At 34.9% G+C, this 18,004-nt stretch overlaps 1 protein-coding gene and 1 non-coding gene across 2 annotated transcripts in view; both read right to left on the bottom strand.

Moving 5' to 3' along the window:
* The window catches only part of IPO7 (importin 7), a 46,899-nt gene that overhangs the window by 11,172 nt on the left and 17,723 nt on the right, over positions 1-18,004 (bottom strand). The window contains exons 5-16 of the mRNA XM_043580616.1: positions 15,748-15,904; positions 14,149-14,238; positions 11,313-11,407; positions 10,873-10,957; positions 8,324-8,458; positions 7,561-7,660; positions 6,016-6,092; positions 5,745-5,861; positions 3,176-3,265; positions 2,597-2,762; positions 2,284-2,444; positions 572-700 (exon numbers count right to left, since the gene is read on the bottom strand). Coding sequence (XP_043436551.1) covers positions 572-700; positions 2,284-2,444; positions 2,597-2,762; positions 3,176-3,265; positions 5,745-5,861; positions 6,016-6,092; positions 7,561-7,660; positions 8,324-8,458; positions 10,873-10,957; positions 11,313-11,407; positions 14,149-14,238; positions 15,748-15,904 — 1,402 coding nt within the window. The remainder of the gene's footprint in view (positions 1-571; positions 701-2,283; positions 2,445-2,596; positions 2,763-3,175; positions 3,266-5,744; positions 5,862-6,015; positions 6,093-7,560; positions 7,661-8,323; positions 8,459-10,872; positions 10,958-11,312; positions 11,408-14,148; positions 14,239-15,747; positions 15,905-18,004) is intronic.
* LOC122484579 lies at positions 2,844-3,027 on the bottom strand. Its single transcript, XR_006297636.1, has one exon. It is a non-coding gene; the product is annotated as a small nucleolar RNA SNORA23 (small nucleolar RNA).

The raw sequence follows: 18,004 nt of genomic DNA, 5'->3' as shown, positions 1-18,004 counted from the left end.
GAGACAGAGCATGAACGGGGGAGGGGCAGAGAGAGAGGGAGACACAGAATCGGAAACAGGCTCCAGGCTCTGAGCCATCAGCCCAGAGCCCGACGCGGGGCTCGAACTCACGGACCGTGAGATCATGACCTGGCTAAAGTCGGACGCTTAACTGACTGCGCCACCCAGGCACCCCATAAACTTAAAAAATATATGAAGTTTATTTAATTTGAGAGAGTACGCATGTGAGCTGGGCAGGGACAAAGAGTCAAGAGTCAGGAGTTGGGACGCTTAACTGACTGAGCCACTCAGGTGCCCCAAATTATTTCATTAGAAAAAAATTCATGATTACAATTCTCTTTCCAAAAGACAACTGTATAAGAAGAAAACTTGAAAGATGATGGTAATGGTAGCACAACAATGTGTGCTTAAAACCACTGAACTATTTACTTAAAAACGGCTAAGATGGTAAATTTTATGTTATGTGTAGTATATCATAATTAAGAAACAAAAGCAGTAGTACAGTTGAAGAATGGCTCTAAATTCCCTAAAACCTGAATCAAAACCTTGTAACACTGGATCATTTTCTTACCTCTTTATGATCTTCAACTACACTAAGAAGTGTGTCAATGGTATTCAGGATTCCCATAGCAGTAACTGCTTTGTCATCACTTCCTTCTTCATCTGGCCCAGTCTGGATTACCTGATTAAATGTCATTGCCTAGGTTCAAAAGAATATAACTTAGGCTTACCATTAAAGCAGTATAAACACATTTTGGTCTAAAACTTCATTTTTAAAATGTTCTCACTAGGACAGAAAAACCAATCAATATCACCAAACTGGTTAATAGTAATTAAGAGCCTGGCTCTACAATCAAACAAATGGCTCTGCCATTGAGTAGGTGATCTTAAAGTTACTTGACCCGTTAGTCCTAACATCTCATTTGAGAAATTTATGATAGAGAACTGTGAGGATTAAAAGAGGCAAGGCATAGAAAGTGCTTAATATTATGAGTATTTTTATTAATTTTACTGGCTAACATTCAACAATGCCCAGATACAGGTATATTAATCAAGGTTTTTTGTTATAAAATTCAATCATTTTCAAAGAAACTTCTGAGAAGTAAAGGGTGGAGTCATAGCTAATAATGCACAGGGTGCCTAGGGGACACAGTCTGTTGAATGTCTGACTTTTCTTTTTATTAATGTTTATTTACTTTTGGAAGAGAGAGAGAGAGAGAGAGAGAGAGAGCACGCGCACACCATGCACATGTGCGTGGGAGGGGCAGAGAGAGAGGGAGATAGAATCCCAAGCAGGCTCCATGTTGTCAGCACAGAGCCTGACCCGGGGCTTGAACCCACGAACCATGAGATTATGACCTGAGCTGAAATCAAGAGTTGGACACCTAATCAACTGAGCCACCCAGGCACCCCGAGTGTCTGACTCTTGATTTCTTTTTGGCTGAGGTCATGAGTCCAGGGTCGTGGGAATAAGTCCACCCTCAACGTGTAGCCTGCTTGGCATTGTCTCTCTCCCTCTGCCCCTCTCTCCCCCACTCACAATCTCCAAAATATTTTTAAAAGGGGGGAGGGGTGTGCCTGGGTGGTTCAGTTAGTTGAGTGTCCAACTCTTGGTTTTGGCTCAGGTCATGATCTCACAGCTCTGCGGGTTCAAGCTCCATGGTATTCAAGTACTGCACTGCCAGTGCAGAGCCTGCTGGAGATTCTCTCTCTCCCTCTCTCTAACTCATGCTATCTCTCTCTCAAAATAAATAGACTTGGAAAAAAAAAAAGAAAAACACCCCCCCCCCCCGCCCCCCACCCCAGTGTGTTGTGGAGGTGTACACTTGAAGGGTGAATCCCAGATCCACCGTTCTAGCTTTGGCAAGTTACTTAACCTTTTCATAGTTCACACTTTCTCTCAGTTAGGAATATTCCTGGGGCATCTGGGTGGATCAGTTGGTTAAGAACAGATTCTTGATCTCAGCTCAGGTCATGATCTCATGGTTCATGGGTTCGAGCCCCACGTCAGGTTCTGCACTGACACCGCAGAGCCTGCTTGGGATCCTCTCTCCTTCTCTCTCTATCCCTACCCTGCTTGCAGTCTCTTTCTCACAATAAACTTAAAAAATAAAAAAATAAAAAAAAATAAAAAAAAAAAGGAATATTCTTCACATAGGACTGTGAAAGTACTAAATGAGCCTAAATATATGTCAGAGGCTTAGAACACTACCTGATACACAGTACACTCTGAAAATATTTGTTGTAAGTAATGAATAAGTGATTGGTTCAAAAAAAACATACCAAATGCTGTGTCATTTCTACTGCAATAGGAGTAACTTCTTCACTATACTCGCAGATCATTTTCTGAATTACATTGGTAAGATCATCATTTTCTGTTTCTCTTATAATATGAAGAAGAGCCTGCATTACAGGTCTGATGAATGGCGTGATATATTCTTTAGCTGTGAGAAAAAAAATTGGAAACAAAACTCCTTAAAACCTTATATATATCAAAGAATAAACATAGGCACCTTCACAAGGTATCAAGTTCCTAAGATGCCTTGTACAATTATGTATAAAAACACGGTACTATTTTTGAGATAAAATCCTTTACCCTTTTCTTGATTGCTGATCAACACTTGAAGTGCAATGGCAGCTTCCACTTTCACAGGCATTTCCCTATCATCTATCAGACATCTTCGAGTCAGCTCTAAGGCCGTTTGCAGATTCTGGTCACTTTTGAACTTCACTTCACAAAAGTAGTGAAGGACCCAGCAAGCCTTGTTAAAAAAATGCAATGAGTTACTATAGATATCCTATATTAAATTGCCACAAGCTACAGTACCTCTATTCCCAAAGTTTTGTGTGTGGGAATCTGGAGGCTGGCCAGTGGTAGAGATGTCCAAAGAGACAACACTAGACCAGTACTATGATCCCAACTTACTCTTTGGCTGCATGATGTTTGTGTGGATAGCAAGATCTGAATGCAAAACACAGGCAGACACTGCTATCAGACACAGATGAAAACTATGCACACATTATATCAGCCATTTAAATACTTACATGAAACAGAAGTCTAACATGAAATATGGCTTTTAAGGTGAGCATTAAAAAGTTTCCACATAAAAGTCCACATAAGCAGTTATTCATTACAAGACAAAAATGTATAAATTAATACAGCTTTAACACATACCCTCGCTCTCATATAGCCTAGTTCACTGCTGAAGAGAGGGAATACGTGATTCTGCAACATGTATTCCATCTGATCTTTGTAGATCTTTTTCTGTCAATATAAACAACAATTATTTTTGAAAGAATTCCAAATGTAATCATCTTAAATACCAAATAAATACACTAATGTTAAAAATCACTACTGATGTCAAACCATACATTTATTCTGATTCCTTGTACCTCAGTATCAATATCTAATTTTCTCATTCTCAAACGTAACCATCAAAAAACACAGAATACCTTTTCTTTCATCTTTTTACCTCATTTACTTAGAAAACAATTACACCAAATCTTAACAGTAATTATGTTTGAAGGATGGAAGTGTGGTTACTTTTATTCCTTACCTTATAATAACTATCACAATGAAAAAAACCTCTCTGGAAAAGTTCTAAAGGAACTTAACATACATTGAGAAAAGACCTTGCTTTCAAGGTAATCTGGATATCTAAAAAGACTCTCATTAGTCTTAAAGTAGGGTCTTTTCTAAGTGGTAACAAGCTTTTAAGAGTTCCTGGAATTGCATATTACATCAACATTAAAAACTAATAAACACTTCAAGAACTGAAGACTAAGACATGGGAACTAAATGCAATGTGGGATCCTGGACTGGTCATGGACCAGAAAAAAGGACATTAGAGGGAATTCTTGCAAAACATGAAAGGGGTCTGTAAGATTAGTGAATAGTATCCCAGCAACATTAATTTCCTGGTTGTGAGAATTGTGGATGGCTGTCTAAGATGGTAGGTAACATTAGGGGAAGAGTAATGAGAACTATTTTTGCAATTTTTCAGTGAGTCTAAAATTACCTAAAAATAAAAAGACAGAAAAATCTGAACTTGCCAAGATCACTCACTCAAGATTCCCAGCCTTCCATACAACAAATAACCATTGTCTTTAATTTATAAACTAACAGAAGGATGGATAGACAGATATAGAAAAGCTGAAAAATACACAAAATATACCTACAAATGGTGACATGGAACAAGGTTCCTGGGAGTTGGATGATTCTGTGACTAAATATTTACTTGAACTTTGTTATCATTTATTAGCTTTTAACCAAAAACAAATTTCAAATTTATGAAGCCAGACACAATGTGTACAATTAAGCTGAGGTTCTTAAACATAAATCTAACCCAGGGTCATTATTTACTAGAAAATTTAATGTCACAAAAAGCATGATGTTCCTAAGTTGCAAATGGATACATTCATGTTTATAAATTTCCTTAAAAGATAAATTTTTCAAAGAGAAAACCCCACTATTTTACAATTACCTTGCAATATGAAAATAACTCCTACAAAAAGAAGTATCTTCAGCATAAGCAGCAAAAGAAAATATTAACTGGACATAATTTCAAAATCATATTAAAACTTGTACTTCAAAGGGCATAAAGTAAAGTGATAACCCACAAAATGGCAGAAATACCTGCAAATCATTATAAAAACCATCTAGTATTTTTTTTTTTAATTTTTTTTTTTTCAACGTTTATTTATTTTTGGGACAGAGAGAGACAGAGCATGAACGGGGGAGGGGCAGAGAGAGAGGGAGACACAGAATCGGAAACAGGCTCCAGGCTCTGAGCCATCAGCCCAGAGCCTGACGTGGGGCTCGAACTCACGGACGGCGAGATCGTGACCTGGCTGAAGTCGGACGCTTAACCGACTGCGCCACCCAGGCGCCCCAAAAACCATCTAGTATTTAGAATATACAAAGAACTCTTAATAATTCAACAATGAAAAGACAATCCAGTTAAAAGTAGGTGAAGAATTTGAAAATATCTCCAAAGAAGATAAACAATGGCCAATAAGTACATCAAAAAAGATTCTCAATGTTGTTAGTCATCAGGGAAATGGAAATCAAAACCACAATGAAATATCATTTGACACCAACTAGGATGGCTATAATAAAAAAGATTGCTAAGAATCAGTGAGGACATAGAAACTGGAACCCTCATACATGGCTGATAAAAATATAAAATGATACACCACTTCAGAAAACAGTCTGGCACTTTCTCAAAATATGACAGCAATTTGAATCCTAGGTATGTATTACCCAAGAGAAGTAAAAATATTACATGCACACCAAAACGTGTATATAAATGATCACAGCTTCAAATGGAAACAATACAAATGTCCATCCATTGATGAATGGATAAATACAATGTGGTATATCAATACAATGGAACATTATTTGACAACAAAAAGGAATGAAGTACTGACACGGGCCACAATATGAACTTTGAAAATATTGTGCTAACTGAAAAAGCCCTACTCCTAATTGAGCACATTCCCTTTACATGAAATGTCCAAAATAGGTAAACCTGTACAGAAGACAAAAAGTAGATTAGGGGTAGCCTAGGGCTGAAAGCTCTGGAAAAAAATGGAATGTGACTGCTAACACTTTTGGGGATGATGGTTATACAACTCTGTGAATAAAACCCACTGAATTATACACTCTTATGGGTGGACATTATGGTATGTGAATTGTATCTCAATAAAACTGTTACTAAATCACTTGCACACAAAAGAAATACCTTCAGAAGTATTTCAGCTAAAGATCCAATCATATGCAGGGCTCCATCTTTTTTTCGAGGATCAGCATTCGGTTCTGTAAGAATCTGATAGCAAAATCCCATTGTCTTTTGCAGTACCTAGATTAAAAAAGAAAAGTAATACTTAAGTGATTTCCAAACAATCCTTAACAAAAACAAAAAGACAAAATGACTTACATGGCTAACATTAAAAGCTGAGCATACACCTGAACAAATTTTAAATATTAAAGCAAAAGTTACCTAAACAACCTACCTCTTTCCTCTTGCTACAAGCTGTGAACAAAAGTGTTTGGGCAGCGGTAGTAGGAGAAATGAAGTCTTCAAACACATCTAAAGAATAAAATTAAAATTAATACGAAACCCAGTAATTTCAATTTCTTCAACAAACATTTTCACAAAATTTACAAATGATGCTCTGTAAAAAACAGACCTTAAAAGGTGTCAGATGGGTATTCTGATAAGTTTATTCTAAATGCTAACTTTTAAGTCCCTTGAAGTTTGCTACAACAGTACCTTTGCAGAAATAAGCACTGCCTTTCAAATCACTCTCATTTTGTATCTCCTTTATCAACAAGATGAGAGTGGGAACTATGGCCCTGGACCAAATCCAGGCCATCAACTGTCTTTCTACTGCCCATAAGAATTGTTTTTCACATTCTTAAATGGTTGAAAATCAATAAAAATAAGATTCTGTGATACAAGTAAATAAAAAAGTTGTCTAAATCTACATGCAAGGTATGAAAATGAACCCAGATTCCTACATAATTTTGCAACAGCTTAATTTCATGTCTTTTCTGTACAAATTAAAATGTTAATCCATCAATTTCTCCTAGTGATTATTTTCTTTAATACAAAACACTACAAATGTGAGAATTTCCACAATATGGTCACAAAAGAATAATCTGCAAATACAAAAGATTTTGGTAGGAAGAAGAACTAATACTCAACATGAGCCAAATTACAATTCCTTAGTTCCATGCAGAGACTCCATGTGATACAGCTTCCAATATGCATCTTCTCAATTCCCACACATATGATGACTGACATGAGATCCAAAAGTATAGTTTAGGCACTTAGTATTAAGGTGTAATCTTGAATTTGCAACAATTCTGGCATATGCCAGAAACACATCCACAAACTGTAACTCAGTAACACTACTATATTTGTGTTTGTTAAAAATGCAGATCATTGGGGTGACTGGGTGGCTCAAGTGGTTAGTTGTCTGACTTTGCTTCAGGTCATGATCTCAGTTCTTACAGTTTGTGAATTTGAGCCCGGCGTCGGGCTCTGTGCTGACAGCGCAGAGCCTGGAGCCTGCTTTGGATTCTGTCTCCCTCTCTCTCTGTCCCTTCCCTGCTCATGCTGTCTCTTTCCTATCTCTCAAAAATGAACAAACATAAAAAAAAAGGGGGGGGGGGGCCTGGGTGGCTCAGTTGGTTGGGTGGCCAACTTCAGCTCAGGTCATGATCTCATGGTTCATGGGTTCAAGCCCTGCTTCAGGCTCTGTGCTGACAGCTCGGAGCCTGGAGCCTGCTTCAGAAGCTGTGACTTCCCCTCTCTCTCTGTCCCCTTCCCAGCTCATGCTCTGTCTCTCATAAAATAAAGGTTAAAATCAATCAATCAATCAATCAATCAATCAATCAAGACAATCATGCCATAACTAATGAAAAGACCCCAAAAAGTGGGGGTCTATAAAGATTTTTCAGTACCATACCAAAGATGAGGCCTTAAAACTCCCCTAGGTTTATTATACAAACTTAGTTACTGACATTTTATTTCAAAGAAAGTGAAAATTTACCAAACTTCATGCGTATATATTCATAAGGATCTTCTTGCCAAAGTTCCTCATCAGCATCTGTATAGCACATCAAGGGAAAAATAACATCTTGGATAATGCCCTGCGATTTAAAAGTTAAGAAAAGTAACCTTAAGTCAGTCTTCAAATTTAAACCCCGAATTTTGTTTAAGTGCTAAAGCAAAACCAACCCTATAATATGTATTTTAAGCTTAATATCAAACTTTAGTAATGATTCTCAGATCAACTATTACCCTTTGTGAAACAAGTAATTATAAAATAAGACTTATGTGTATATAGGTAGCAATTAATATTCTGAGAAAAACACAATATGAAATTTTAGTCCATCAAATCCTGTAGTTGTAATAAAGCAAATACATTAATCATAGAAATAGTATATAAGCTAATTATCCCCAAAACTAATCTGGTGAAGCAGTCCTTTGCTTACTCCAAATTATATAATTAAAATGTTATAATCTTAAGCCAACCAAAAGCATTTAAAGGCAAGTTAAAAAAAAAAAAAGAATTTAAAGGCAAGCTTTAAGATAATAGTTTTAAATTAAAATTAAAAAAAATTCTGAATATTAAAAAAGTACCTTTTAAAAGTTTATGTCAAGGTATGGTCTCATTCCTACTATACTCTCAAAACAATTAAAAGAACTAGACTAACATAAGTCAACAAAATATGCATTTTTCAACATTTATGATAATTAATGTTATTTCCATTATATTTTCCAGAAAAACATTTCAGATAGAAAATTATTACTTGTATATGAGGCTTCAGATTCTTCCAGGTGAGGGCATGTGAAACTCCTTGATTAATATAATTTAATGTCTGCTGTAAAACTCGAGGAGCCATATATTGCTTCTCCTTGTACTGATATAATACCTTTAATAAAACCTTTGAAAAAAATTTTTGAGCAAAAACCGAAAGTTAAATAGAAATTTTAACCACTTCTAAGCCAGCCAAAACACCTGACACACATATCTTAATACCCAAATCATCATTATAAAATAACCATATTTTAAAAAGAATTTTTAAAATTATGTATTAGAGAACCATATTTAATCCCAAGGTATTCCTATAAACAAACTGAAATAATACTATTTCAAAGGACTAGTTTCCAATTAAGTATAGTAAGAGAAAATCATAGGTTACTTACTGAACACATCACAATCTTTTGTGACAGCCCAATATTATTAGTTACCTCCCTGAAAAACCTTGCCCAAACCATGTCTGCCATGAATTCTAATTCTAATTGGTATTGTCAAGATTTGGCCCACAGACCTCTCACAGGTCTATGAGGTCAAAACTATTTTCATAACAATGCTAAGACTTCATTTGCCCTTTTTACTGTGTGACATCTACATCGATGGTACAAAAGCAATGGTGGCAAAACTTCTGGTGCCTAACACGAATAAAGCAGTGGCAGGCACCAAAGTGTACAAGCAGCTGTCATACTCTTTATAGCCATATTAAATGCAGAACAACCTCTCCTTAAGAACACTCTTAATGAATCAGAAATATAAATATTATTAAATGAGGAGTATATGTGTAGCACTTTTGCTACATACCAAAGTACAGGGGTTGGAAGAAAACATGAAATAAGTAATAGCTTTTCCCATCAAACACCACCATATACTTGAAAGAAAACCTGACAAATTGTGGTTATTTAGACTTGTGTTATCTTTCCTCAAAAATGAACAAAAAGTGCCTTCTCCCTTCAAGGAAAATAACCAAAAATACATTCCTGGTGCTAAAATCTAAGCTTTCAAACAAAAATTAGAATTCTCAAAATCTTATACCTAAACACTTTGATCTACTTAATCAGCTTTCCAATATTTAAAGATATTTCTAATAACATCAGTGGTGACATTAGTTAATGTGATTTTTTATGTTTCTTTAATGTTTATTTATTTTGAGAGAAACCCTGTCAGTGGGGGAGGGGCAGAATGAGGGGGAGAGAGAATCCCAAGCAGGCTCTGAGCTGTCAGTGCAGAGCCTGACAAGGGGCTTGATCTCAGGAACCGTGAGATCGTGACCTGAGCGAAAATCAAGAGTCAGACGCCTAAGCAACTGGGCCATCCAGGAGTCCCTGTAATTGCTTTTTAATATGAATAATGCAATGTATTAACATTTGGAAAATCTTCATTAACTCAATTTTCCAAATGACTGTATGTTATAAAATCATGTATGGATAAAAGATCCATTTAAAGTGCAATATAGGGGTGGGAGGGAGAGGAGGGTGGGTGATTGGTATTGAAGAGGGCATCTTTTGGGATGAGCACTCGGTGTTGTATGGAAACCAATTTGACAATAAATTTCATATATTAAAAAATAAAGTGCAATATAGATCAACAGGTGTTAATGTAACAGAATATAAAATATTTGTTCTTACAAACATTATACTGCAATTAACCTTTAAGAAACTACCACTTGGGACACCTGGCTGGCTCAGTCTATAGAACATGTAACTCTTGATCTTGGACTCGTGAGTTCAAGCCCCAGGTTGGGTGTAGAGTTTACTTAAAAAGAGAGAGAAAGAGAGAGAGAGAGAGAGAGAGAGAGAGAGAAACTACCACTATCAAATTTTGATGTGGTTATCAAAGAATTTCCACAACTATGTGAAAGTCTATTAAAACATTCTTTCCAGGGTACCTGGGTGGCTCAGTTGGTTAAACTCTGACTCTGACTTCAGCTCAGGTCGTGATCTCACGGTTTTTAAGTTCAAGCCCTGCACTGACAGTGCTGAGCCTGTTTAGGATTCATTCTCTCTCTCTCTCCCCTGCTCATACTCTCTCTCAAAAATAAATACATAAACTTAAAAAAAAAAAAGCCTTTCCTTTTCCAACTTATCTCTGAGTCCATGCCACAGTTATTTATGTCCACCAAAACAAAAGACTGATTACATAGGTAGATGAGTATATAGCTGTCTTTTCTTAAGCCAGACATTAAAAATATTAGTAAAAATGTTTAACAATGCCATTTCTTTTTGCTAAAAACTTTTCATTTGAGGAACAGTTATTAAAAAAAAAACATGTATTGTGTGTTAATATATAAGAAGTTTATTATTTTTAAATGAATTAACTCTTAAATTTTAATTTCTAATATGATAAATACCACTAGGTATAACTCACATAAATAGAAGTGTGTTGAGGTTCTCAAAAAGTTAAAGAGAATAGTAAACACCTAAGACCAAAAATGACAACTGCTACAGAGTTCATGCAGTTTTGGATACCAATGAACTATGAAAAGCAAGACAGAAATTAACCCAATAATGCCATGTTTCAACTTAGAAAAATTCTTAGACTTACCTGCTGGACACCAACTGCAAATGCCTTCAGAAATACTTCAGCAAATTCATTATACTCCTTGGAAACATTGCCAGGGCTTCCATATCTAAAAAAACATTATTAAAACACCCAGTTTCTTTCTTTCTTTTTTTTTTTTTTAATGTTTGAGAGGGAGGGAGAGAGAGCATGTGCGCATGCAGGGTAGGCGGAAAAAGGGAGAGAATCCCAAGCAGGCTCCCTGCTGTCAGCATGGAGCCCAAAGCAGGGCTTGATCCCACCAACTGTGAGCGGTGAGATAGAGATCCCACCAACTGAGCTGAAATCAAGAGTCAGATGCTAAACTGACTGAGCCACCCAGGTGTCCCCACACTGTTTCTCTATATTGCTTTATATATCAACACTTATAAAACCAAGTGCTTGAAATAATAAACTTAAATCATCATATACTGAGAGAAACTTACCTTTCAAAAAGCCTTGCTAAGATATGTAAAGCCCACTTCTTACATTTCCACCATGGTAACTCAGGTCTATCATCTTCTTCAACTTGAAGTGTTTCCTTTAAAGAGATATTTATTTAAAAATAAATAACGAGATAGATTTTTTTTTAAATAAGTTTTTTGTTTTTTTTTTTTAGTTTATTTATTTTGAGAGAATGAGAGAGCGGCAGAGAGAGAAATGGAGAGAGAGAATCCCAAGCAGGTTGCATGATGTCAGAACGGGCCTGGGGTGGGGCTCTAACTCACAAACCATAACATCATGACTTGAGCTGAAATCAAGAGTCGGACGCTTAACTGACTGAGCCACCCATGTGCCCCTCAATTTTCAGTTTTCTTAAGTCAAATTTGGGTAAAGTTCTCTAAAAGGTAACATGAAATGTTTCTAAAGTAAGAACAGTGTTACTCATGGTTATTCAGTTGTAAATAGTCTAGAGATTGGAGGTAGTCTTAGAGACTATTTACGCAAGAAAAATGAAAATTTGTGATTATAAGATTTCTGTAAACGCATTCATAGCAGCTTCATTTGTACTACTAAAATCCTGAAACCACCCAGATGTCCCTCAACTTGTGAATGAATGCGTAATTGTAGTATATCCACACAACAAAATATTACTTGGTAATAAAAAAGAACAAACTACTACAACACAACATGAATACATAAGAAACAAACTATTACCACACAACATGAATACATACCATAAATACATTATGCAAAAGAAGGTAAATACAAATAATTACTTTTATTAAGTTCTAGTACAGGCAAAACTAATCTATGGTGCCATAAATAAGAATGGTAATGGTAGGAATGACTAAAGCTAACTACCAGCAAATATTTTAGGTGATTACATGGATACATATAACTGCTAACTCACTGGGATATTTATTTATAGTATGTGCATATTTATAAATTATACCCAAAAAGTACAGAGTATATAAATGAAAATTTTAAAATTATATTTTGTGGGGCTCCTGGGTGGCTCAGTGGGTTGAGCAACTGACTCTTGGATTTCAGCTTAGGTCTTGATCCCAGGGTTGTGGGATCAAGCGCCATGTCGGGCTCCACGCTCAGTGTAGAGCCTGCTTAAGATTCATTCTCTTTTTTCTCTCCCCCTCTCATGCTTTCTAAAATCCAAATGAAAAATTAAATAAAAAGTAAAAATTATAGGGGTGCCTGGGTGGCTCAAGGGGTTAAGCATCTAACTCATTTAGGGTCAGATTATGATCTCATGGTCTGTGAGACTGAGCCCTGCTTCAGGCTCTGCACTGATAGCGTGAAGCCTGCTTGGGATTCTCTCTCTCTCCCTCAATCTATCTGCCCATGCTCTCTCTCTCTCAAAATAAATAAACAAAATTATATGTTGTACCTATTAAATGTGTACAGTTTCCTGCAGAGTGGGAGAAATGTCTTATTTATTTCTTCTACATGGTTTTTTTTTCTTTAAGATAAAAATTTAAGCGATAAACCACAGAACACGAGGTTGGTCTCACTTATGCCACTAATAAAATTATTTTGGATAAATTACATAACCCTTCTAGGTCTCTATTTAAAATAAATCCAGAGGGGCGCCTGGGTGGCTCAGTCGGTTAAGTGTGCTACTTCGGCTCAGGTCATGATCTCACAGTTGAGTTCAAGCCCCGCATCGGGCTCAGTGCTGACAGCTCAGAGCCTGGAGTCTGCTTCGGATTCTGTGTCTCCCTCTCTCTCTCTCTCTCTGCCCCTCTTCCGTTCATGCGTGCGCTCTCTCTCTCTCTCTCAAAAATAAACATTAAAAAAATTTTTTTAAAATAAATTCAGAGGGATTTTTTGAGGATTAAATAAGGTATGTAAGAACACTAAAAACATTTTATGTATTTGGGACTTATGAATTCCCCTACCTCTCTAGAGAACTAGATTATAAAGAAATATAGCTGTTATTTTTAAAATTGTGATTAAATTAAAAACACAGCTGGACAATTCTTTCTGTACTAAAAATCACTGAATCGTATACTTTGAAAAGGTGAATTTTACGGCCTGTGGGCTTTATCTCTATAAAGTTGTTATTTAAAAAAACAAGTAATGTAACTAACTACAAAGTTTTACTAATTTGCCAAATTCTTCCCCTGGTTCATAAGTGTCTGATAAATTAATAGGTTAAAATCTAACAATGAGTGTCTTTTAAAATTATACATAGTTAATATATAACATTGTATTAACTTAACATGTATAACACAATGATTTGATATATGCATATATTGTGAAATGATTACCATCGTAAATTTAAGAAGGTAGTCAAAAAATATAAACTGTCAATTATAAGATAAAGAAGTTCTAGATATGTAATGTTCCACATACTGACTATAGTTAACAATACTGTACTGTATACTTGAAGGTTGCCAAGAGAGTAGATCTTAAAATTCTTATCATAAGAAAAGAATTTTGTAACGATGTGAGGTGATGAAGAGCGTGCAACTCTTGATCTTAAAGTCGTGAGTCTGACCCCCACCTCTGGGTGTAGAGTTTAGTTAAATAAAATAAAACCTAAATAAGATTTTTAATATTAATAAATAAAAACTGAAAAGAAACAGAAGAATAAAGATAAAGAGATATATATACGTATCTAAATAATAATATATGAAATAACCCTTTATAATTTTTTACTTAGTATATGCACATATGTAAACAAAGTGGTCTCTCCATCTAGAATAATTTGTATTATGAATTATATAAACTCTTAAAAAATTTACAGGAAAGATCAGTTAAAATTTTCAAAAGATACTTAAGTATTTTAGTAATGTTAAGAACACAAGGAGACTTACTTACATTAGGTACATCTCTGTTCACAACAGTCTTTAAAATTTCTATCCATTCTGTCAGGTTCTGTTGGTTTATCAGTTCCAGTGGTAGTGTATACTGAATGAAAATCAAGAATCAAGTATTTAAAAATCCTTACAAAAGAAAATCTGACTTCCTTTAATTCTTCACAAAACCTACAAAAAGTATTTCATTTAATTTTTTAGTACCCAACCAAATTTCTCATTCAGCTGATCTGGTCAGTTATCTACAGTGGAGAGTTGTGGCAATGAGAGTAGGCATCCTTGTCATCCAAATTACTGGGAGTATGTTTTATTTTCACCACAGGAGTGACATTATGGACTTCTAGTGAATGTCTTTTATCAAGTGAAGAAAATCTCTATTCCAGGACTCTTAAGAGTTGTTTTAAGTAGGAATGCTTATTAAGTTTGATCAAATGCTTTCTCTGATATTCTTAAACATGATTACAGGTCTTTTTTTTTTTCATGTAATATGAGTTAATCACAAAAACTGATCTGTTGATCCACTCTGTTCCTTGGATAAATCCTCTTAATGGGCTCATAAAATCAATATCCTATTTAGAATTTTAGGGTATCTATCTATTTTCACAAGTGAGACAGGGCTATATTTTGATACCAGGGTATGCTGGTGTCAAAAAAATTAGTTGGGGAGTTAACTATTTTGTCCTATGCCCTAAAACAATTTATAAAAGTAACAATCTAAAAAAGTTATAATCTTACCAACTAGAAAACAAACGAAAACAGTATAGATAGTATATATCCGAATCACTTCAAGTGCCCTTTGCTTAAGACTGGGAGATAAGAGATTGTCTAAATCTATTAAATCTACAGATTTAGCAAAGAAATGCAAAATCCAACCAAACAATAGAGTCAGTTACAATCTTTGGGGAAGTCACAGTTCTATTTAAATGATATTTTAAAAGTTAAGCAAGGGCATGAATTGAACCAAAGGTCCTAGTAGATGAGATGAATCCTTCTTTGGCTACATGGCACAAAAAGAACCAGACTTTTAATACTGATCAAAAACAGTTTCATATAAATAATTACATCCCACTGAGAATATACATACAATCACTTTCTTAGTGGATATCTTTTATCGCAGACTTAGAATATGTAAAAATGATGAAGCCCATTATTGTGTGCCAGTCAAGTAAATCAAAAGTACTAGCATTTTTGTGTTAAGCTTAGGAATAGGTTTCGTAATTACTTGGACAATCTAGGTACATTTGGCATATCAGGTTCATGCTAGATATAAACTGTAATTTCAGTAATTGATTTTCAGACTTTGTGAATGCTTAAGGTGAAAGGCATAAAAATTTTTTACTGATTTTGTAAATAGTGTTAGATGGTTTAAGGGAGCTTAAGATTGACCAGTTATAATTTAAGATTTATTGGAGTTGTTTGTGTATTTAGGGAAGTGTGCTTGGTAAGACTTTTAATGTACTTACAATTTTGGCGATTTATATTTGACTAGCAAGAGATCTATTTGATCCAGATTTTCACATGAAATTAACACATGGAAATTCTTTATCTTTTAATGTAGCAAAGACAGACTTATTACATATAAAAATGGTTTTATAAAAATTACCTGAACAAGAGCATAGAAGATCTTGAAAATTTGTTTCTGGATAAGGACAGACTGATCAGACTGATCAGAAAGAAGCTGGATAAAACGGTCCTTTAGAACTGGCAGAAAATGCTGCATTGCTGCTACCAGTGGACTCCGTTCCTCTGGTTTCTTGTACCTTTGGGTAGGAATACAAACTAATTCTGTAAGAATTTATTTCACAATTTTATTTATATGTATGAGTTACAAAATTAAACTGCTTGTTTGTTCACATAAATATATAAACAAATACTTCCTAAGCAACTTTAGATTCCTAGAAAGAAAAACCAACTATGGAACCAAATCACAAGCAAAAGCAACTTAAGAAAATTCTGAAATAATAATAAAATATTTAAAATTTTCTGAACATTCATTATGAAGCCGATAATCTTCAAGGCTCCATTAGCATCCTTACTTCCATGGTTTGAGGAAACTGGGGCACAAAGAAGTATCCTTCTCTGTATACTCATTGAGGTATAAACCTCATCAGTCAAGATCAAAGGTCTGTCCTCTTAACCATGTCACTATTCAATCTCTATTTGTGAATACTGATACAAATGAGGAGCTACAATGACTTGACTTTTAAATATTAGCAGCTGACATAAAATCAATTGTATATTACCATCCTTGTTATTTACATACCAAGACCATTAAGGCAGAAATGGCATCTATAAGGCAGAAAATATTCTACTTCTAAAAGTACTATAAACAGGAAGGTCTTTTGTAACCTATCTGGCAACAAAACCTGACCTCAACAGGCTATTTATGACCTTCACTTATCCCATCTAGAGTGGATATTCACACATTTCATAGCAGATATAATAATGTGTTTGAAAAAAACAAGAATGTGTTTGACTACTGAGTGATGGTTCAATTTCAAAAGGAGTGTTTAACATGTATTATGTGAACCTTGCTACCTTTCTAAAATCCAAAAAATCTTGAATTTGGAATCACATTTGTTCAAGGATGTGGGTAAAGAATTGCTGACCTAAGTGAGAAATTTCTGCATAGAGATTTCTCGGCCTTTTAACAGTATTATTTAAAAAGGTCTGTTGGTTTTTTAAAAAATTAAACTATACTTCAACTTTAAAAAGTTGTCAAATATGCTTCAATGAAAAAAAATTTAAATAACTTAATGGATTAGAAATATAGGAAAGATACCCCAGCTTCATTAAGGAATAGGAAGAAAAGCTCTGCAAAATACAGACTAGTTGTTAAGTCTTTATTCTAAAAGACACAATTTATCTTTTCAGATTAATCTAAACCACTTTAAATTGGTGTTCCCTACCAGACTCCAGTTTTATCTACTGGTAGCCTTCCTGAAGGAAGAAAATGTATTTAAGAATTGAATATTTGAGCACATTTTTAAAAGGTAAAGGTAAAAAAGCCAGATTCTTTTCCCCTACTGGATGAAATTAGAACCAAAGTAAATTGCTCACAATTAAAAAACACCAAGACAAATGTTCTCACTAATAACAACAGAGACTATTAAACGATAAACTGACATTATTTTAAGTACTATTTTAATGTGCTAAGACATTACATGTAGCATACATTTTAAAACATTATCTGCACAGTTGAGTCAAAAAAACCACAATAGTTTATGAAAGGAAGCCATTTGCACTCTCCAATCTGATTATATAAACTACAGTAATTATAGAAAATATTTCCTTAAAAAAAAAAATTTCCTTTTAACAATAAAGGTAGAACTATATTAGGTGCTTCTCTCCACTTATCCAACCCAGATGATCACTCACATTAAGAGGGTTTGACTGCCCATTTCATATTACACATTCTTCTTTCCTACCTCCCTCTCAATATCAAGGAGAGGACTAGAAGTTAGATGGTATTAGTTGCTAATCTAAACTAACTGGTATGTGAAAATAATTATGATAGGAAACAAATCACTATCCCGTAAGACCTGAAAAGTTCCTGAAAGCATGAAAATATGACACTAATAAAAGCGGACTACCACAAGGCTACAATGTGACAATCTGGTGAGCCAGGCTCACAGAAATCCTAAGTACTAGTCCATCACTTTTCTCTTAAAAAACAAACAAAAAAAATCTTCAATGGTATATCAGCATCTAAAAGAATCACATCCAAATTCTCCATCATGGCATTCAAAACTCTCTTTAACATGGTCCCAATTACCAGACCAAAATTATCCCCCACCTCTCAACAGAAATTATCCATACCATTTAGTGGTCTCCTCACTACCCACTAAAGACAGTATCTC

The sequence above is a fragment of the Prionailurus bengalensis genome, chromosome D1 (genome assembly GCF_016509475.1).
Source record: "Prionailurus bengalensis isolate Pbe53 chromosome D1, Fcat_Pben_1.1_paternal_pri, whole genome shotgun sequence".
Taxonomy (NCBI): domain Eukaryota; kingdom Metazoa; phylum Chordata; class Mammalia; order Carnivora; family Felidae; genus Prionailurus; species Prionailurus bengalensis.
The sequence above is the reverse complement of the archived record's forward strand: the minus strand, read 5'-3'. Positions and strand labels throughout refer to the sequence as shown.